Genomic DNA, 23,056 nt, shown 5'->3' on the forward strand with positions numbered 1-23,056 from the left:
TAATTGGGTGTTTCCCTCTCTACCTCCAGATTATTTGCTGATTCTCTTGGTAATTTAGGGGAGGTACTTATACATGGCTTTTCCCCAACCTCTTGTGAGCCTTCCATACTTACCTCAAATTCAATGCCTGTTTGATTAGATCTTTGTATCGGGTCAACACCTAGTTCACCCGAAAAGGGGGTCTCTTCGCTAGGAGGTCCCGGTAACGCCTCTCTCACCTCTAGGTTGCTTTCGGGAACCTGTCCTTCGATTATTTCCTCAAGTCCCATATTGTCTAGGTTATCCAAGGTCTCCCCTGGTCTATCTTCCAGTGGGAGATGGGGCTCAGCTGGGTTCATAGTATAATCATTAGGAGGAGTGCCCCTCTCACATTGGTGGTTTCCATCTGGCTTCCCACTAAGGTGCGAACATCCTTTTACATGATCTAATGACCTTTTGAGTGTTGTAGGTTGAGCTTGACTTCCGATTGTCTGTGGTGTTGGCTCCCCAAGTGAAGGAACCGTACAGGCCATTGGTTGAGTCGGCGTATTTGGTACTAATAAGAGAGTGTCTAATTTTGATCTTATAGGGGGGCTAATACTCCCCATGTCTGTGATATCCCCCACAGAACCGCTTTTTCGCTTTTTACAGAAAGGTAGGCGAGTCTGTTTCATCATTTGCGATTTTTGGGGATACTCATTACTCTCAGTCACCCCTGGGAGTGACGCCAGTCTTTGCCTTACCTGCAGCCTTGTTCTCAACCCCGTCTCCGGTTTATTTGAAGCTGCAAGGAATGATTTCATCCCAGCAACTATTTTGAGTGGGGATCAGGTGTAGGGGTATGCGCAGTCACCACGCCACCAACGCCGCGAGGGTGCGCTGTCTCTGCTTTTGTGGCAGAGGATGTCACGTGAGCGGTCACGTGAGCCACAAAGCTCTGCCTCCTCCAGGAAGCGAGTAGTTGTCTGTGGCTGCCTGTGGGTGCGCGAGTGATGACAACTCCCAGCGCTTACTCCAGGCACAGGCGCAGCGTCCTGCAGCTCCCAATGGTCGGGAAATGCGCGATTCAAAGGTTCGTTTTCAAGAATGAGAAATGCGCCGATCGGCAGCGCTGTCTCTGCTTTTGTGGCAGAGGATGTCACGTGAGCGGTCACGTGAGCCACAAAGCTCCGCCTCCTCCAGGAAGCGAGTAGTTGTCTGTGGCTGCCTGTGGGTGCGCGAGTGATGACAACTCCCAGCGCTTACTCCAGGCACAGGCGCAGCGTCCTGCAGCTCCCAATGGTCGGGAAATGCGCAATTCAAAGGTTCGTTTTCAAGAATGAGAAATGCCTATAGCTATTAGGAAAGCGGTCTTAAGAGTGAGGTCCTTAAGAGTTGCTTTGTGCATGGGTTCAAAGGGTGAGACCATGAGTCTGGTGAGTACCACATTCATGTCCCAGCCGGGAGCTGGGTTTGCTATCGGAGGGTGTATTCTCTTTACTCCCTCCATGAATGCTTTGATAACTGGGACTTTCCACCACAACACTTTAAGCTGGGAAGTGGTGTATGCAGAAAGTGCCGCTAGGTGGACTTTAATGGATTTGAACACTAGACCTGAGTCCAGTAAATGGGTCAGGTACAGGACAATGTGCGTGGGGGAGCAGTCAACCGGGTTGATGCTTCTTCTTCTACACCAGATGACAAATCTCTTCCATTTGCTAGAATAACAGTGACGAGTGTTAGGCTTTCTAGCCTCCCTGAGGATGTCCATGCATCTCTGCGGGAGTTTTAAGTGTCCAAATTCTATGATTTCAGGAGCCAGGCTGCTAAGTTCATGGTCTGAGGGCATGGATGCAGTGTCCTGCCCTTGTCCTGTGACAGCATGTTGTGCGGGCAGGGAAGTTTCACTGGGGGAGATCGAGACATCTCCATCAAGTGAGCGAACCATGGCTGCCGGGCCGACATAGGGGCCACTAGTATCATGGTAACTTGTTCCTGGGGTATCTTGTGCACAATCTTGTTGAGAAGGGGAGTCGGGGGGGGGGGGAGGCGTAAGCAAATTTTCCTGACCATGGAATCGATAGACCGTTCCCCTTGGATTGGTTCTGGGGGTACCTGGAGGCGTAATCTTGGCATTGTGAGTTCTCCAGAGTTGCGAACAGGTCTATTTCTGGGAATCCCCATTGTGTGAAGTAGTCAAAGACGATGTCTTCGTGCAACTGCCATTCATACTCTGAGGGCAGAGGGAAGTCTCTGCTGAGTTCATCTGCTAGCAGATTGAGTTCCCCTGGTACATGTTGCGACAGTAGGAACATGTGTTTGAGAGCCCACTTCGATATTCTGGGACAGCTTGGACAGTCCTGAAGAGTGGGTGCCCCCTTGCTTGTTGAGGTAGTACATGGCTGTGGTGCTGTCCGTAAGGACCATCACTGTCTTCCTTTGTAGGTGTTCCTGGAAGGCTTTTAGTGCCTTGAACACGGCCAGTAGCTCCAGTAGGTTTATGTGCTTGGATGCTACGCTCGGAGTCCACACTCCGTGAGCAGTCTGATGGGATAGGTGAGCCCCCCATACTGTGAGGGATGAGTATGTGGTTAAAGTGGCTTCCACTGCGGGTGTGACAAAGGGTTTCCCTCTTACCAGGTTTTCCTTTGTCCACCACCGTAGCGAGAGAACCAAGGCCTGCGAGACCACCACTAGATCGTCCCATTGTCCGCTGGCCTGACACCACTGGCTGTTGAGCCACTCTTGCATTGGGCCCATGCGCAGGCACGCGTGAGGTACCAAATAAATACATAACGCCATCATTCCTAGCAAGCGCATCGCTTTGCGCACCATCACCTCTCGACCTGCCACATATTGGGGGATCTGAAACAGCATGTTTTGGACCCTCTCGTTGGAGGGGAAGACAAGTCCGTCCTTTGTTCGAATTAGAGCCCCTAGGAATTGCTTGGTCTGGCTGGGGTCTAAGCTGGACTTCTTCTCGTTGATGGAGAAGCCCAGTTGGAACAAAAGGTCTACAGTCTTTTGGGTATTGGGTAAGCATGTTTCGTAAGAATCCCCTGTTACGAGCCAATTGTCGAGGTAAGGGTATACTGGGATGGACAACCTGCGCAGGTGGGCCGCTGCCACTGCCAGTACTTTCGTGAATACCCTCGGTGCAGATGCTATGCCGAAGGGTAGCGCTCTGAACTGGTAGTGTTTGCCCTCTATCATGAACCTGAGGTATTTTCTGTGCGCCGGCAACATTAAAATATGAAAGTATGCATCTTTCATGTCCAGTGTTGTCATGTAATCCCCCCTGTGCTAGCAGTGGGATCACTTCCTGTAAGGTTACCATACGAAACTTTTGGGGCTTGACAAACTTGTTCGCTGGGCGCAGATCTAATAAAGGGCGCATGGTTAGATCCTTTTTGGGTACAAGGAAGTACACTGAATACCTTCCGTTACCTGAGATAGAGGCACGGCCTCTATAGCCCCTTTTTCCAGTAGCTGGTCCACTACTTGGAGAAGGATGGCGAGGTGTTCTGGTGTCATGCGTCGTCCCTTCGGGGGTCTGTATGTTGGGGAACTGTTGAATTCTATACAGTAGCCGCAGGCTATGGTGGATAGTACCCAGCGGTCTGATGTTATTCCCTCCCATGCTGGAAGAAAGGATGTTAACCGGCCCCCGACCGGCGATGCATGGGAGGGGACCCGAATCTTTGCGTCACTTGGTGGTGTTGGTGGCTTGGGAGCCTCTAGGGGTGGAACCCCGACCTCTCCACTTGCCACGGCATTGACCTCTTTGAATGTACTGGCCACTATTGCTTTGGTAGTTGTTGGCAGAATATTTAAGTTGTTGATTCTGTTGCTGGCGTTGGCCACAAAAAGAACACTTGTTGCCAAATCCCCGCCTGTTAGGGGGCTTTGAGATTTGGTCCAAGGTCAAATTCTTTTTTCGCATTTTCCAGTGCGTCGTCCACTGCCTTTCCAAAGAGGTTAGACTATTCAATAGGCTTGTTAATGAGCGCCGCTTGCGTTTCCGCCTTAAACCCGGAATTGCGAAGCCAGGCGTGGCGCTTCAGCAGAATTCCCTGTACCAAAGAGTGGCCAGCTGTTTCTGCTGCATCAAGGGTATTCTTAACAATGCTTTGGTTGACCAGAGACCCTTCATTAACTGTAGCCAGCAATCGAGTTTTTAGGGGTTCAGGGACTTCCTCGATGTCCTGCTTAAGCTTTCTCCATTGCGCATCAGCGTAGCTTGCCAGCAATGTGTTATTATTGGCAATCCTAGTTGAGAACGCTGCCGAGGTGGTAATTCTTTTGGCTAGGGCATAAAGCTTTTTCCCCTCTTTATCCAGGGGTGCCTCGCTGGTAGACAGTGGAACCCCAGCCCTTTTCCTAGTGTTAGTCACCACTAAGGAGTCCGGGATTGAGTGACCCTTAATATATAGTGGGTCTGACAGAGAGTGAGAACAATTTTTCGATTCTTGGATTAACCCCTCTTACTAGTGCAGGGGTGGCCAGTGAAGGGTTGATTCGTCTCTTAACAGAGGCGAGTATTGGAATTGTTTGGCTGGTGGGGGGGGGGGGGTTTCTTTGATAATCCTTTCCACGAAGTCAGTGTCTGGGGTGACCTCCCCAGTTTCGACCTCAAAATGTGCTGCTGCCTTCCTCAGCAGCGCATTAAAGGTGGACTGATCGTCAACAGGCGAAGGGTTCCTGACTGGTGTGGTCTGAGGAGACCTGATGTCTATAATGTCTGGCTCTGTAGACCCTGATGGTGACTGCCAGGGATTTGGGTCACCCTCAACTGGGTCTTCCTCGTACCCTTCCTCACTTATGTTAGTGTCCTCATGGGAGCCTTCTCCCTCTTGTTGGTTTTCATCATTAATGAACTCCTCTCCTTCCTGGAAGTGAGTGTCCTCTTCGGTGAGGTCGTAAGAGTTCATCTCCTCCTGTAAGGGGTTATAGAACAACTTCGGGTATTTAGCCCTTGGACTTTCTAGGAGTACCTCCCAAGGTCTTTTAGGTGTCCAGGTGTCTGGGGTGACCTCCCCAGTTTCGACCTCAAAATGTGCTGCTGCCTTCCTCAGCAGCGCATTAAAGGTGGACTGATCATCAACAGGCGAAGGGTTCCTGACTGGTGTGGTCTGAGGAGACCTGATGTCTATAATGTCTGGCTCTGTAGACCCTGATGGTGACTGCCAGGGATTTGGGTCACCCTCAACTGGGTCTTCCTCGTACCCTTCCTCACTTATGTTAGTGTCCTCATGGGAGCCTTCTCCCTCTTGTTGGTTTTCATCATTAATGAACTCCTCTCCTTCCTGGAAGTGAGTGTCCTCTTCGGTGAGGTCGTAAGAGTTCATCTCCTCCTGTAAGGGGTTATAGAACAACTTCGGGTATTTAGCCCTTGGACTTTCTAGGAGTACCTCCCAAGGTCTTTTAGGTGTCCTATCTTCTGGAATGGCAATGAATCTGTCTAACTTGTCCATACAGGACTGGAACTTCTCTAAGGTCCACTGAGGTAGGCCAGAGTGGTCTGGGAGTGAAAAAGGAGTTTCTTCTCCTTGCATGATGCCTAGATCTGTCCCATAGTGTCGAAGATGAGGTGCCTTCGCCTTCTGAGAAGTGTTCTCGCTGGCTAGGGCTTTCCGTCGACGGTGGGAGCTGTCCCAGCCTACTTTCTGGCGCCTTCGCTGTTTCTTTGGCCTTGTGCGCGGTTTTCGGCGTGTCACTTGTCGCCCGTCTCTGGCCATCCCTAGAAGATTTACGCGCGAGGCTTTCGGCGTTCATTCTCTCTGCCGAGGGATCGCTCGCCGTCACGCTAGGTACCGTCGAGTCTTTACTGGCAACGTGCGCACTCTTATGAGGCGCGTCGCCGCCTGAGGATTTGGTGTTAGTGCCCTTATTTCCATAGTGCCCGGTCGCCTGTCGCGGAAGCGGTGGCGGGGAGGGCTGGCGACCCTTACGGTCAGCGGAAGACGCCGGTGGGACCGGCGCCTCCGTTGGCGCTATGGCTGCCTTCGTCTTCGACGAATGCGTGCCGTGGGGTATGTATTTATGAGATTTCTTGTGTGCGTCCTTGTCGCCAGGGTGTTCATCCCCATAAGCTGGGCGTGAGCCGGGCTTGTCGGGGCCGGGGACTGACGAAGAGGAGCGAGAACACTCCCTCGAGAGGTCTACAACCTCTTTTACGGGGGCCGTGTAATCACTGTCCTCGTCACACTCGGTGACAGTCGTCCTCCTTGTGATCGAGAGGCAAGCAACGGTTGCACCGTTTGTGCTTGTCCTTCAGGTATATTTGCCTTTGCAAAGTGGGCAAAACCTAAAGGGTGTCCTCTCCATAGCTGAGGGCAAGAAGTGTGATTACGACCTCGAAAGAGAGGGAGGGGAAAGAGAAAGGCATTCTCGGAGTGAGAAGAAAAGATCACACAACCCCACTCTCCCTACTGTGTAAGGCCGGCGAGGCCAGGCCACGTGTTCGGCGGCGCCGAAGGATCTCCTCCACTCGTCCTTCCGTCGAAGATCTTGCTCGGCAGAGAAACAGCTTGCAGCTTCATCGAGGGAGGGATCTATGTGTTAGATATCAATAATAATAAACGACCAAGGGTCAAAGAAATGATTTCGCAATGTCTCTCGAGGAGCTCCGCATAGAGGTGACCAATAACTGGGTGGAAAAAAACAATCTGAGGGACCTCGACGCGTGAGGGATTGTGGGTACAACGCACGTCACTATAGGGATAGTGTTACAGACACGCCTTGTCGACGTCCCCTTTTCGACTACGAAAAACAAAATGCAATACTCCGCAGTGACCACTGGATGTCGGACTATGCACAGCATGTGATTCTAAGCAGATTAACAAACATCAGAAATGTATGTTCCAGATTTTGTAGGTGGGTTTGTCGGTTGTGCAAACCAACCATAGTGATAATAAGCACAGTTGAGGGTCCAAATAAAGAAACATTTTACTGTAAACTTGCAGGAATTGTAAGCACATTTCCTTCTCATGTTGTACTTCTGCTCATCTCCACACAATGGCAGCTATAAATGTTTGAGAACTGATCTGAACTACTGACCTTTGCAAGTGTATTTCAATCTCCCTCGTCACCTTGCACTGTCGCATTTAAAAAACCGTGCCCCACATATAGGCAGGGAGGAGTATCCTCTGTAACCCCCACCCGTTAGACAGCCGATAGCTAATTTGCAGGCCCTCAAATTGCTTCTTGTGCCTTATTTTGGTCAATTTCATTGTGCACATTAACTCACCGGTTGCACTTCACAGCATAACAAAACACAACATTAGGTAGTGATTCTATAAGAACAATGCACATCTGGACCATATAGGTAGCTAACCAGACCGAATAGTGTGGGGTGTAATTAAGGACACAACATGCAAAGAAGAAATTAAATATATGAACCGTACAGCTGAAATTACGTTTTTTGGGATACATGGTCAGGAAGCAGACCTCACACTGCACGGACTACAACATATTGTGCTAAGTGTTTGTGACAACGTTTAAAAACATATCCCAAACCTGTGTGCTGATGGTCTGGTGACAAATGTAAAAACACTTGCTGTTAATGTTTACATTTTGAAAAAAATGGATGGAAGAGACTCCACCATATATTCTTAACCCTACATCAAATTAGTAACTTTCTATTCTTTCCTTGTCTGCCATCAAATCACATAAGGCTTTTCATAAGCACGATTCTGTTGAAGCATTAAACTGACATTCCTATTTGTACCAAATCATGCCATTTGGTTTATGCATGCAAATATTAAATAGATCATCAAACATCACAGACAACCTTTTTTTTTGGTTATGCCACCTATGTCTATTCAGATCTCTGGCAATGGTTGATGCCATTGTCTTTTCCACAGAACTCCCTTAAAAATCTACAGTTTGTGACTAGCGCAACACTTCGTAACTGAGCTATCTCCTAAAAGTTATACACATGGTTCTTAGATTAGGAGGCAGGAATCAGAGCAGAAACTAGCTGAGAGCCATTAGGAATGTTGGACATACCAGCAAATATTGCCTGGAAAGTCTCAATCGTGGCTGGTTCTCAGGAATTCTACGTTCTACTCTAAAGGACTAAACTTTCTTTTATTCTACAAAGGCAAACAAGGGGCGAATGCTGAGATTTACAAATACTAAAATAAAATAAATGCTGTTGGTGCTGATATAGTCAAACATAATGCCGATGGAGGTCTTCCCTCATGCCATTCCTCATTAGTAGTGGAAAGAAAATTAATACGAAGAGGTGAGAAGACAATGTCCAGGGTTGAAGACATTGAAGTACCTGGCCAACATAGAAAGGTTAGACTTGCTATGCAGTTCATGAAGGTATCCAATGATATGTTAAATCTGCAGTTTGAGACCAATCAGACTGGTCAGGTACGAGCAGGAAACGGAATCTTTCAGTATATTAAAAAGCAGATGGTTAGGTTGTCACTTTGAGGGTATTTGTGTAGTATGGGCCCAGAACACCTAATAAGATGTTTGAAGCTTTTACTGCCTGAACTCGGATCCAGAAATTGTATGTGCATTGTCTCAGGGGTTCCTGGTTGATACACAGTGTAGGGTTGCAGTGAAAATAATGTCTTCTGCAAATAATGCTTGCCCTACATTCTCACTTTGTGGTACGCCTGCAGCATTATTAACAGTTGCCTGAATAATTGTTCATGTTCTTAAACATGTTCATGCAGAGCAACTAGAAAATGAAAGATGCTTGCCAGTATGAGACACTTTGATACTGTACATCCTAATAAATACTCACCTCTCCAAGAACACGGAAAAGAGAACTCTTTCCACATCCGTTGGGACCGCAAACTAGGACGTTTGCCCCAGACGTCACCTAAAAACACAAAATTTAAAACCAGTTCATTTTCAGAAATCAATAATGATCTAGTGCATTTTTAGTGCATTTTAAGCTTCAATGAGGGAAACAAATGTAGAATTTAAAACTAATACCACCCATGGCTCACCCACGCCAAAGGAGGAACTGTAGGAATTGTATATGCTGTTTCAAGAAACCTATTTTCAGATAATCTGTTTAGTTAACATTTCTAAGTATCAACACTGTTTAAAAATAAAGATGACTTTCCCACACAGGCAGTGCTGCAATCTCTGCTCTTTAAAGAACACAAACTTTAAAAATATTGTTTTATTTTGTCCAGAGTCAGAATTATTCCCAATGTTCGCAAAGGTGTGCAAGCAACCACTGCAATTCCATAGAACTGGGCTATGTTCAATCACATCCAAAATGGACTACTTGTCTTCAAAGACATCTGTCCAGGATCGAAGAAAAAGTGTCAGAGCACCTTGTATGAATGACATGCCATCATGTAGCTAGATAGGATTACTCCCACAGAACACTAGCAACCAAGCAAGCACCCATAAAAGGCCCATACCGGACATGGAGAGCTTGGGCATACCTTCAACTGAGGCACCAGTCAGTGTTTGCATCAATCACTCGTGACTGCTTGATTCAATGTGTCTTGGAAAACCCTCTCCCCACCCATACCTGCATTTTTCAGTTATTATCTCCTATGTTTTCCATAGGAATGTCATCCTTTACAGAAACTCAAACAGATACTGCTTCAGGTCATAGAACAAAACGTCCAATGAGGCATAAAACTCAGTTAAACAACAAAGCAGTATTGGATGGATAGCATTCATTTGGTCCTATCATTCTGAACTCTACTGGGGTGCTTTCACTGCATCGTTTCTTAGCTGCATTGTGCCAATAGCTATAAGCAAATCTGTTTTGGTCTAAACACCCAAGGGAAGCCATTCAGACTAAAACACTTGACCATGACCCCCTACTGCATGGGAAACCAGGCATGTTTCGGGGCTTGATGGTTCTCCTCAATAAGGAGCTGTTCTGTTAAGTTGCAGTGAGCAAGAGACCAATATCCCAGGAAAACCACACTATTATGTTATAATGGATTGATTAAAATATTTGCAACTACTGGGACCAAGACAGAGTTGAACAATTAGATGATGCACAATCTTATGCACCAAAAGATCCAGCAAGGCTGGCTTAGCATTTCATCTTGAATTAATAAAAATATTCACCAAATATTGAATAGATATGAATGCATAAAAACAGAGCTTCTGATTAAAGAAGCCTCCAATTGGTGAACGTTGGCACCAATCTGAACACAAAACACACTAAGCACTTGGGAAATAAACCAAAAGTGAGCTAAGATGAATGGATGCTTTCTTTTTATAGACACCGAGCACAAGTGCAGTATACTCGCCTACCGACTTGCATACACTGTTAACTTACGAAAAGAAGATTTCCTAGTATCAACAATGATGAAAGAATAAACTCATCTAGGCTACATTTACAAGCAGTGCTACGAAGAATGCACACAACTGAAAAAGTGAAAAAACGATTATGGTTTGACATCAGCATGCACCAATACGTCTACTTTATTCCAAATCACGTGTCTGAGGCAATGTGTCGCTATAGAAGCACCTTAGAAGCGCAGTGCCGCTTCTCGATGCTCAAAGGCACAATTTGAAAAAATTGAGGCAATGCCTACCTCAAAATTAAGATCCCGAATCAAAATGTCTCCATTGGGTGTTGCCAGAGGAACATGATCAAACCTGTTTGCAAAGAAAAGTAACATGTACGTAAGGTGTCAATCATCATTGAAGCATGTTCCTTCTTTATTAGGCTTTGAGATTTAAAGAGTACATTCAATGTTCATATTGCAACGTTTGGGTTTTCTGCACATACTTAATGATATGATCAGCATTGATGATTTGTCCACTGCCAGGTTTCAAAATAATATCCTGCATTCCTTCTGTCTCTAAAAACAAAAATAAAACTAATTTAAAACAGGCAGTTTTGCTCAAGCCAAAGCATGATTCATGAATATCAATGAGAATAATTGCCTTTGTCTTGCTGAGAAACCATGGTGCGTTCGTATTTGCCCCGATTCAAATCTTTCAGTACTTGCGTTAACTCTGTAATTCGAGCTGTAAACCTAAAAACAATTACAAAAAATTGGGTGTCAAATTTGTACTTTTGAGAACCTAACATGAACATGACTAGACTACAAGTTGAACAAAGCCTTCATGTTAAGTTAGTGAGGTAAAGTGTATATTGATCAAGTCTCCTAAAAAACAAAATCTAAGCAACTACAGTTGATGTTGATACATACAGTGAAGCCCAAGTAGCATGGCTTGAAGTAACACTGAATATTTCAGTCCCTCCCATTAACCCACATTGCAGTTTTAGACTGGGTACCTAAAAAATAAAATAAAATAAGGAACAAGTTACTTACCTGTAACTGTTGTTCTCCAGCATGGGTCTGGCATGGATTCACATGATCATGAATATTCCCCGTCGTCAGTCTGGGAATCCTCGGTAAAGAAAAAACCAGTATCAGTTTCGTTTCTGATCTGTCTTTCGTAGTAGTAACCAATCACTGGTCTCTGCGTCATACTGACCACAGCCAATGACTGGCCTCTACCTAAGCCCCGCCTCTGGCAGCCATCTTCAGATTTGGAAGCACGTGAAGTGGCAGTATGACCAAGTGAAGAGCCGCAGAGGGGTAGGCGGGAGGGTTCGCATGTGAATCCATGCCAGACCCATGCTGGAGAACAACAGTTACAGGTAAGTAACTGGTTCCTTCTCCAGCATGGGGTCTGGCATGGATTCACATGCTCATGAATAAAGAATACATAGCAGTACCCACATGCACAACCACGGGAGGTGGCAAAAGCTCAACATTAAGCATCACATCAAACTCAACATTAAGCAATCTTACCTCCTCACCAGGCTCACCTCAGGCGAACAGGTTGCGCAGCACTGCTTGGCTGACCCTGGAATCCCGATCGACGCAGTAGAATTTCGTGAAGGTGTGCGTCGACCTCCACGTAGCAGCCCTGCAAATGTCCAGCAGGGGCACACCAGATAGGAACGCCGTGGTAGCTGCGATCGCTCTGGTGGAATGTGCTCTCGGACGGCCAGGCAGCGGTCGGTTTGCCAACCGGTGACAGTACATGATACAGCCGGAGAGCCATCTGGAAATGGAAGCCTTCGAGAGAGCCTTCCCCTGATTGACAGGTTCAAAGTTCACAAAGAGTTGTGACGTCTTCCGAAAACACTTTGTGCGGTCCATGTAGAACTTCAGCGCTCTAGCCACATCCAGCGAGTGCAAAGTCCTCTCAGCCGGCGACGAAGGCGACGGGAAAAACACAGGCAACACCAAGGGTTCGTTGAGATGGAAGTCCGACGGCACCTTGGGCATGAAGGAGGGGTGCGTCCTGAGCACCACCCTCGTGTCGTGAAAAGTCAAGTACGGGGCCTTGCAGGAAAGGGCCTGGATCTCTCCCACCCGTCGTGCGGAGGTGATGGCCACAAGAAACGCTGTTTTCCACGACAGGAACTTCAACGGGGCCGAGTGCAGAGGCTCGAACGGAGGTCCCATGAGCTTGGTCAGCACCACGTTGAGCTCCCACGCCGGGGCCGGAGCCTTCACCGGCGGGAACGATCTGAACAGTCCCTTCATGAACTCTTTCACCATACGATGAGACCACAAGGACGTCCGCCCCGTGGTTCTGGTGTATCGGGAGATCGCAGCAAGATGAATCTTGATGGACGCATGTGCCAGTCCAGCTTTGGCCAGCGTCAACAGGTACAGCAGTACTTGGGGAGCCGTAATCCTTAGAGGGTTAATCTTCTGTGCGTGGCACCAGACAGAGAACCTCTTCCATTTGTGTCCGTAGCATTTAAGAGTCGAGGACGCCCTGGCCTTTGCAAGAACCTCTCTGCAGTCGGCCCGTATGTCGTATCCTCCGAACTCTAGCGCTGCAGGAGCCAGGCCTGCAAGTTCAGCGACTTCCGGTCGTGGTGGAGGATGGCGCCTCCTTCCCTGGAGAGCAGATCCGCGTCCACTGGCAGCTTGATTGACGGGGACGTTGACATGTCCAGAAGGTCCGGGAACCATATCTGCCTCGGCCACGCAGGTGCGACGAGGATCATCCTGCACCGTGACCTCTTGAGCTGGTTGATGAGCCGGATCAGTAGTGGCAATGGAGGGAACGCGTATAGGAACAGGCCCTCCCAGGGGAACGAGAAAGCATCGCCCATGCTCCTCGGCTGGGGAAACCTGCTGGCGAACCTCCGGCACTTGGAGTTCGTCGCCGTCGCGAACAGGTCGATTTGGGGTGTGCCCCACCGTCGGAAGAGGCGATCCACTAGATCCTGCCGTAGTTCCCACTCGTGGCACGAGCGCCGCTCCCTGCTGAGTGAGTCGGCGATGGTGTTTTTTATCCCTGCCAGATGAAACGGCACCAGAAACATCCTTTGGGCGACGGCCCAATGCCACAGGTCCTGCGCCTCCTTGGACAGTGCTGGGGACCTGGTTCCGCCCTGTTTCCTGATGTAAAACATGGTGGTGGTGTTGTCGGTGAAGATCCTCACCACCTTGCCCTTGAGGGACGGAAGGAAGGACCTGAGGGCCCAAAACACTGCACGGAGCTCCAGGACGTTGAAATGGAGGGACTTCTCCGTCGGGAGCCAAAGGCCTCTCGCGTGCAGATTTTCGGTGTGCGCTCCCCACCCTTCCAGGGAGGCATCCGTGGTCACTGTCTCCTGGTGGCCTGGGGTCTGGAAGTCCATGCCCGCCGTCAGATGCGCGCGGGTGCCCCACCACCGGATCGCTCGTCGGAAACTCTCGTCGAGTGTGATCCTCTCCTCAAAGCCGCCCGTCGTTTGGATCCAGCGCGCGTCCAGGAACTCCTGCAAAGGGCGCATCCGGAGCCTGCACATGGGAATGAGGTAGATGCAAGAAGACATCATTCCGAGGAGGGACTTGATGGACCTCACCTTGGCCGCGTCGGAAACCAACATCCGCTGTACCTTGCCCAGGATGGCCCTGGTCCTTTCCTCCGACGGGGAGGCCAGAAGGGACACTGTGTCGAGCTTCGCTCCCAGAAACAGTGCGTCTTGCGTGGGTACCAGGTGGGCCTTGCCGTAGTTCACGGAGAATCCCAGGTCCGTGAGAAATTGGACGGTCCTTGCCGTGTGCTCCACGGCGAGCTCCCTCGTCTTGGCTCGGATGAGCCAGTCGTCCAGGTAGGGGTAGACGTGGATCCCCTCGCGGCGTAGCTGCGCCGCCACCGGTGCAAGGCACTTGGTGAATACCCTGGGTGCCGACCGTAGACCGAAGGGAAGGGCTCTGAACTGATAGTGACGCCCTTGGACCATGAACCTGAGGAATTTTCGGTGCCCCTTTAGGATGGGAATATGGAAGTAGGCATCCTCCAAATCCAACGACGACAGGAAGTCGCCCTCCTCCAGCTGACCCAGGACGTGCTGGAGGGTGACCATCCGGAACTTCTGTGCCTTGATAAACTTGTTCAGCCGTCGTAGGTCTAGGATGGGGCGCCATCCTCCCGTCTTCTTCACGAGGAAGTATCTTGAGTAAACTCCGGAGCCCCGAAGCCTCTTTGGGACGAGTTCGATGGCGCCCTTCCTTAGCATCGCCCTTACCTCCCAGAGAAGCTGAGGGACGTGAAGCTCTTTCCTGGCCACAGGGGGGACGCGCGGGCACCTTCTTTGAAACTCGAGCGCGTGGCCCTGGGCTAGGGCATCCAGCACCCAACGGTCGGTGGAGATGGACTCCCACACGCTGACGAAGCTCGCCAGCCGGCCTCCCACCGGGGTGCTTCGGTGGGGGCCCGACCCCACGGCTGGTTCAATCCTGCTTAGACGAGGCTTTGCCGCCTTGACCTCCTTGGCGACGACGGCGGGGTCCGCCTGATTTGCCTCGTCCCCTGTAAGCTTCCTGAGACGACGAACGGGCCGCTTGACGGTAGGTGGAAAATCCGCCGCCGGAATCTTTGGAGGCGCCCTTGCCTCCACCGCTCCGAAAGGGCGGCCGCCGTTGCTGGAGAACCCCGAGAGCCCGGGCCGTCACCGCTTTAATGGCTTGAAGGGAATCGTCCACTGTTTTCCCAAACAGGTTGCTCCCATCGAACGGCATGTTCAGGACTCTGGTCTGTACGTCTTGACGGAAGTCAGTAGCCTTGAGCCATCCACGCCGCCTAAGGCACACGCCGTTGCCCAACTGGCGAAATCCAGTGTCGGCGATGTCCGTCGCAATAGTGATGGCGTGGTCCGACGCCACCTCACCTTCCTGCAAGATCTCCAGGGCATCCGCCCTCTTGTCGTCCGGTAGGAAGTCCAGCAGGGGAGCCAGCTTGTACCACAGCTGCCTGTCGTACCGGGCTACGATAGCCAAGGCGTTAGCCGCCTTAATAGTCGTCGCTGCAGACGAGATGACCCTGCGCCCCATCGTGTCCAATTTCTTTCCCTCGCCGTCTGGCGGGGAAGTCGACGTGGAGGCCGCACCCCCCCCGCTTTCTTCCTGGCCGCCGCGGAGACGACGGAGTCCGGGGTAGGCTGTGCCCGGAGGCACAAGGGGGCCGCGTCCGGGACCCAGTACTTCTTCTCGTACCGGTCTCTTCTAGCCGGTGTCGTGGATGGGTTCTTGAGGAGGGCGAGGCCCTCATCCCAAATATCGTCCAGTAGAGGTACCACGAGGACAGTCTTCCTCTTGGCCTCGCGCCGCTGATAAAGGAAACCTTCCTCCTTCTCCTCAGGGCAGAGCTGGAAGAGCTTGGATGCCCTGGCGATCATGGAGTGAAAAGATCCAATCTCGTCGGGCGGGGAAGCCCGGGTGGGAGGAGACGACGGCAGATCCTCGTCGTACACCTCGTCGTCCGTACCCGTCGCGGCCGTGTCAGTCCCCGTATCATCCCCTCGAGTCGTGGACGGGGAGGAGGGCTGAACGGGGCGCGACGGCTGAAAAGGAGGTGGAGGGTGAATCCTTCTTTTCTTAGGAGGGGGGGCTGCCCGAAAGGCCTGGTTCCGGGTCCCCCGACGGGAGTGGTTCCTCCACTGGTAACGGCAGTCTCGTCCTTATCTCTGAGCATAAGGACTGTATAGCCAACAAAATGGCCGCCGAGTTGTCTTGCGGCACTGGCAGAGGGGAATCCGACGGGCGTTCAGGGGCCCCGTCGGTACCCTCGACGATGTCGTCATCTCCTGCGTCGGGATCCCTCCCGACGGGCTGGTCGTCTTCCACGCCAACGCCGTGGCTTAAGACCTCGATCAGTTCTTCCTCAGAGGTTGAGGCCGAATCCACGGCGACCTCCTGCCCCCCCTTTTCTTCTCCGTCGGAGGTTTCACGGGGGTCCTGTCGATGGGCATAAAAGAGGACTCCCTCCGCGGTGGCAGGGAGACTGAGCCCCGAGGTCGCCACCACAGGCGTAGCCTCCACAGGCTGAGCCAGGGCCGCCGCGACTGTCTCTATAGAGGCCTTGGCCGGATGGATTAAGGCTTTCACCACCCTTGGTGCGCTCACCGCCTTCTCCTTGAGGGGGGGGGAACACTGCCTCGCTCCCCCTCCGCCTTCGAGCTCGACCGGGGCCTCTCCAGGAGCTTCGCCGGGTGCTCGGCCTTCCTCTTACCCGACCCAGAGCGTTGGCTCGTGGTTGATGGTGCCGGGGAGGGTGCACCCTGCCTGGCGCCCGTAGAGCCCGACCGTTCAGCGCTCCCGGTGCCAGCGGACTCGCGGTGCTTGACCTTATGTTGGACCCCCGTCGCCGGGGCGTCCTCAAAGGTCTTAGAAGACCGCTCGGATTTCTTCCTCTTCTTCTCGCCGGACGGGCTCTTCCCTTCCAGCCAGTTGGCGAGACGTTGATGGCGGTCCTTCATGGTCCGCTCCGACATTTTGCCGCAAAACGCACAGTCCTTCTCCACGTGCGTCTTGTCTTCATGTAGGCAGTAAAGACAAAAGGAGTGTTCGTCTTCCTTAAAGACATTCTGCAGCTGGCATCCAGGGCAGACCCTGAACAGCTTTCCGGGCGTCGAGCTTCCCTTCTCCTGGGCCATGACCGAGATGGGCCTGAGAAACTTCTGGAGTCCTCCAAAAGCGTAGCTTGACGAATCTTCACCCTTGAGGGGCGTAGACGAATCCGACACGGGTCCCCGTTGATCGGATGGAGAGTCGGTGGAGCTTGAGGCTCTTTTGACCGAAAAAAACGAAGTTTTTGAGAAAAAACGTGAAAAAATAGCACTAACGCTCGAGAGCAATAGCAGGAGGATCCCAACACATGAACGTGCGGTAAAAATCTGAAGATGGCTGCCAGAGGCGGGGCTTAGGTAGAGGGCAATCATTGGCTGTGGTCAGTATGACTCAGAGATCAGTGATTGGTAGCTTCTACGAAAGACAGATCAGAAACGAAACTGATACTGGTTTTTTCTCTTTACCGAGGATTCCCAGCCTGACGACGGGGAATATTTATGAGCATGTGAATCCATGCCAGACCCCATGCTGGAGAAATGAAGTGCCCTAGGTCAGCTATACAATCAATAATCAAAGTTCTATCCTGAAGTATTGATCAAAAGTCTTCATTAGAGTTGGTAACAGAGACTTTTAAATGGTAGCTCATGTAACTATGCTGATAATATGATCAACAATTCGACAGGATTCTCCAACTTTCAGTTTGCTAACAATGATTTTGAAAGACCGACCACAAGGTTCACTTTTCACATACATTGTTTATCTACATGCATGCAAACACTGAAGCTTTCACAAAACTGAAGTTTGCACACAAGTGGAAATATTGTTTACGAAACTCACCAGTTCAGTAAAGAATATCTTAGTCTGTCAACCACACAATATTATAATTAAAAGAGCACAAGATATTTGGAGTGGTGCAAAGTGATTGGGGTGGAGGCAGTTTAATTATGCATAGTCAGATTGCCCATTCATCTTTGTGAGCAAACCCCTTTGATGATTAAAATTCACTAAGCAATAAGAATGTACTGGTTTATCAGTTTGTCAAGGATCGTGAAGAACAAAGTACTTGCATTTCGGTAATGTTCTTTTTGATGGACGTTCCTTCTACATACTCATCTATGATATCTATCTCCCAGTGCCAGCTGCTCTACTGACCCTTTTCGGCCGCCAGGAATAGGCCAACGACTACTCCCACCAGACATGTCGGGGGCAGTATATAAAGCGGCACCAGGATCTCAGTTACGCCCTTTTCCCTAGCACTCCCACGCTGAGGGACTGCAGAACTAAGGTGTACTAACTACCCCAAGAGGGGAAGATCAGGAGGGCGATGAGGAATCTGTGGTAGGAACATCCATCAGAAAGAACATTACCGAAAGATAAGTAATTTGTTCTTGTAATGGACTCCTCCGTCCCATGGATTCCTCATCTATGACAGAATCCCAAAGCAGTACAATGACTTGGCAGAAGGAGGGTAGCAAGGACACCACCTAAACCAGAAAACTCTAAAGGACAGCTCTGCAAAACAAGTGTCCTAACCAGACACAGAATCCAAGCAGCAATGCTTGGCAAATATGTGCAAGGAAGCCCCTGGAGCAGCTTGGCCAATATCCAGAAAAAGCAATGCGTGTTGCAGAGCAGAGTGGCGGCTAACCCTCTGGTGGAGTGAGGACCAAGACCCTCAGGGACCTTCCGAGATGCCGAGAATGGTCCAAAGATGCAGTGTCCGTTTGGTAACAGCCCACCAACTAGGGCACCCGCGTAACCAATGAACCAAGGGTAATCAGTCCTGTTCTCCATCGTCCGAAAGACGTAGAACTTGAGTGTCCGCACCGGATGCAGCCGATGGAAACGCTCCTTTGCCTTGTAAGGATGAGGTAGAGGAAAGAAGTCAAGGAGATGGATATTTTGAGAGCGATGGAAATCAGAGACCACTTTACAAAAGGAAGGAGGTCTAAGCATAAATGTCACGTTTTCCTTAGAGAAAACCAAGTAGGAAGGATTAACAGACAGAATCTGGTGCACACTCACCCATGTAGCTGAACTGATGGCAACCAGGAAAATCAACTTAAGGGGGAGCAGTCTTAAAGAACAAGAATGAAGGGTCTCAAACACAGCATCTATTAAAACTGACACTTCTAGATTTAAACGGGCCGAAGACAGCAGAAAATGCAACACAGAGGAAGAATAGCTAGTAAAAGGGTCCAGATCCCTCTCCAGGCATCAAACCGAAAAATGTTGCCACCTGCAGGCATAAATTGGGTTTGGTGGCGGTTTTTCTAGCAGTGGAGAACATCCAGAAAGTCATCCAACAAATTCCACTTCTTATACCTCAGCCTTGCAGCCAGCCATGAAGGTTCATACTGTGGAGGTTCAGGTGCAGGTCCCTCCATCCCAAAGCGGGAGAGTCGGTGCATTCTCTGCAGTAGACGGCACGGAGGGGAGATGGCCATGTACAGCAACTTCGGGTACCATGTTCTCTGGGCCCATTCGAGAGTGATCAAGATCATTGAGGACCTCAACAGACGTATTCCCCTGGGAACCAGTGGAATGATCAGGATCGGAGGGAGCACAGAGTAGGTCGAAGTCCCTTTGACCGTGAAGGCGTCTCCCAGAGCATCCAGTTTAGGAAATGCCCTGGAGCAAAACCACCTGCATGTCTTGTTCGCACTGGAAGCAAAGAGGTTTACCTGTGGAGAATCGCAGTGGGAGAAAATGTTCTCCAAGCTTCCTGGCAGTGCTCCCACTTATGGGAGGTTGTTGACTGTCTCCTCAGTGCATCCGCTAGAATTTGTGCTGCAGTCAAAGACACGCCATTCTCAGGGCCCCGAAGCACAATCACATTGCTTCTCTGCAAAGAGGCAAGGAACCCACACCAACACTCTTGTTGATGCAATGCATGGCTACAGTACTGTCTGTTTGGACCAATACTGTCTGAGCCTTCGCAGAAGGGAGGAGAGCGACCAGGGCCAGCCTAGATGCCCTTAGCTCCAGCAGATTGATGTGCTTCTGGCACTCTGATGGGGACCACAGTCCACACACCATAAGGTCTTGGAGGTGAGCGCCTAGAATTGGAAATTACAGTTCCCCACTTTGATTCTCAAATACTTCTTGTGGATAGCCACATGGAAGTAGACTAGCCAGCTGTTCATCACATCAGAGGCCTGGAGGATCTGGGCCAGAGTGACCATACTGAACTTGTTCTTGTGCAAGTACAAGTTCAGAAGCCACACATCCAGGATGGATCTCAGACCTGCATCCTTCTTCGAACTAGAAAGTATATTGAGCATCAACCCCAGCCTTGTTTTGGGTAGCTTACCATCTCTATGACCCCCTTTTGCCAGAAGCAGATGGATCTCCTCAAGCAGGAGAGGTTCTGGAGGCAAGGGTTGGCGGTAAGGGGGGTAGTATAGCGAGCGAGAGGCAAAAGGATGGCAGCATCACTGCTGGCCGACCTGTAGGGTCCAGGTGTCAAAAGTGACATTTCTCCATTCCTCACCAAACTAGCATATTGTCCCTCCAACAGGGGATAAATGGCAGCATTCCACCTCAGAGAGGCTTCGCACCGGGGGCTGAGGAGGGCACCATGTACCACAGCTACTATTCCCTGTAGGGACAATGTTGTCCTTGCCTGCCTAATGGTGCTTGGCCTCTATACCTCTCTGGGCATAAGTGGCAAAGGGGTGAAAATCCATGCCCACCGGGCTCGCAGGTCGCTGCATCGCTAGCCCCAGCGACTTGGCGGTCCCTTTGGAGGCCTGAAAGAGCGACTAGTCTGTCTAGACGCCAAACAAGTTCATGCAATCGAAGGGCATGTCTAGAAGTTTCTCATGGACGACAGTAGCTAGCCCAGCAGTCCTCAGCCAAGTAAAACATAGCAGGGCAGTGCTGGTGGCGATCATCCTTGCAACACAGTCTCCAATGACAATGCTAGACTGCAAAATCTGTTGGGAGGTTTCCTTGCCGTCTTTAACAAAGGGTTCAAAACTGTCCTGCATCTCCCCCTCAGGTATGTGCTCAGCCACCTCGGCCATCACGGACCACAGGCCAAAAGAAATGTGGCGGCCAAGGCACAAGAGGTGTTGAAGCTTCGCAGACCCCTATTCAAAGAACCAGAAATCTTGCTGCCCACGCGTCCAATCTCTTGCTCTCCCTATAATGGGGCAAAGACGGAAATGACGTGGTCTTAAGGTTAACCGTATCAGCCTCTACCACCAAACTCACTGGGGAATCATGGGCAGAAAGAAACAAAGGGCCCAAAAGGGGCCGGCCTATGCTTCATGGCCAGGTTGAGGTTGACCGTGAGAACTGACACTGGCTTGCCCATAGTTCCTTCACGGCCCCCTCAACTGCCTGATTCGAAGGCAGCAAAGTCTCACATTCCATTTAGGACCCTCATCCAAGATGACGGTCAGGTCATAATGCACCTCAGGACGTGAATGGGCTGATTGACCTAAGGTGTCAACTATCTTCACCATCAGATGCTGGAAAACTGCCCGTGGTTTGCCTGGGGTGGCAGCAGGAATCATGTCGACCTCTCCAGGAGTCCAGGCCACTTTCCTCCTGTTAGTCGGCTGCCAGGTCCACCAAGACACCCTGTTCTCCATAAAATTCTTCTGGGTAATCTCTCAATTCACTGGGGTGGAAGGGCTCCAGCCCGAAAGGAACAGTATCCCCTTATCATAAATGTCCTCCAACTGGGACATATATGCCCTTCTGGGAAGCAGGAAGAACTCTTCTGCGACTCTGGACCCAGAACCGCTGGGGCTTTGGCAAAGATATCTAAAACTTTCATTTGGAATGCCTCCCAATCCTCTGGAGTAGAGGATTGGGTAGGAAAAGGTACCTGCAGGGCCACTTCCTCACAGCCCTCCTTAGAGTGGTGGCTCCTCTTCTTCGAAGAAGAGTGATGCTGCAATGAACCACCGGGTGTTCTCGTTCTCTTGCAGCGTTTCCTCTTTTGGAACTTTTGGACAGGGGACCGATCCTCAGTTGTGCGGTCCATGCCCGGCGACCTCAAACGGGTCCACTTGTCGCCTTTCTCCTTGTGAAGGGAGGTGAAAGGTTTTCTTCATGTTCTCGAAGCATCTTTGGAGGCATTGATTGGCACAACGTGAAGTTCTGCATGTCGTGGCCTTCAGCAAGGCAGTAGAGGCATTTGCGGCGGGTCTGCCTTACCACTGTTTCAACAATTATATGCAGGCCTGAGTGGCACAAGGTATGCTGAACTTCTGAAGAGGGGATGGGGAACACTCTCAGCCAGAGGTGCCAGACCTGCCAAGGTGGAAGTTCGAGCCGTTCCCAACTCAGAGGGGAAGGTGGCAGTTGGCAGGGTCTCGGTTCCTGTCCCCTCCTTAAATACCTATATGTGCTTGGACAGCAGCACTCTTAAGCACTCCATACATCTGTATTAAGATGCTGGCTAGTCTTTCTTCACATTTCAGGCAACCACAATGCCAGCAATTCCTAGCGGCTGAAATGGGAGTGGCCGGTGGGGGAAGGGGGCAGGTGACCTGGCTGAACGAGGGATTGATGAACAGCTGCATATTAGTGAAAGTGCAGGTGATCAGTTCCCTGCGCTATCTGATGAGGCACTAAAATCGTGTGAAATGGTACAAACATATGAGACAAACTTAGACAATCTAGATGAAACAAATGCCAGTATGATGAGCATCTCATTCACTGCTATGCTTGAGATATTTGAAAATTGGCTGACTAACCTGGTTAGAAAATGCGAGCGAATGGAAAAACTCGATGTCCAGTCGGTATTACTGCATAAGAGTATCAATCAAACCAGAAGAATGTATAAAGATAGTTGCATGAATATTGAAAAGGTGGTAGTTGACAAACAAATAAATGCAAATACTGGAGTTTTACCTGAGTTAAAAGCGCTACTAGAAATGTGAGGTGACCAGGAAAATGCTGTACAGGCACTAGGGTATGGAGTAGTTATGCCTAGCACCATAGCCGAAAAAAATCAGTGGTGATTATAATATAGCAGAAACTAACAAAGATCAAACGCAACATAAAACTCTGGAAAAAAAAAAGGGAAAACTACGCAGAAAATAAAAAAAATACATATCACAAGCGGCCATTTACAGTCTGAAACAAAAAACGAGAATGGTAAACGGGTGCATTACACACAATAATGCAAATTCACTCCATATCGTAAAAGATTTAGGGTGTGATAGGCCTGAAAAATCAATGGTAGTCTCGGACCTTGGTCCCCATAGCATCATGCAATCCAAAGCTGGAGCCACTGCTCACACAGTGATTGAAATACA

General features: G+C 50.1%; 1 protein-coding gene across 2 annotated transcripts in view; it reads right to left on the reverse strand.

Moving 5' to 3' along the window:
* The window catches only part of ABCD3 (ATP binding cassette subfamily D member 3), a 949,084-nt gene that overhangs the window by 237,910 nt on the left and 688,118 nt on the right, over positions 1-23,056 (reverse strand). For both annotated transcript variants that reach the window (XM_069641211.1, XM_069641209.1), the window contains 4 exons: positions 10,852-10,943; positions 10,694-10,766; positions 10,497-10,560; positions 8,723-8,800 (listed from right to left, as the gene is read on the reverse strand). In XM_069641211.1, coding sequence (XP_069497312.1) covers positions 8,723-8,800; positions 10,497-10,560; positions 10,694-10,766; positions 10,852-10,943 — 307 coding nt within the window. The remainder of the gene's footprint in view (positions 1-8,722; positions 8,801-10,496; positions 10,561-10,693; positions 10,767-10,851; positions 10,944-23,056) is intronic.

Source organism: Ambystoma mexicanum, chromosome 1q (genome assembly GCF_040938575.1).
Source record: "Ambystoma mexicanum isolate Mex_15411 chromosome 1q, UKY_AmexF1_1, whole genome shotgun sequence".
NCBI lineage: Eukaryota > Metazoa > Chordata > Amphibia > Caudata > Ambystomatidae > Ambystoma > Ambystoma mexicanum.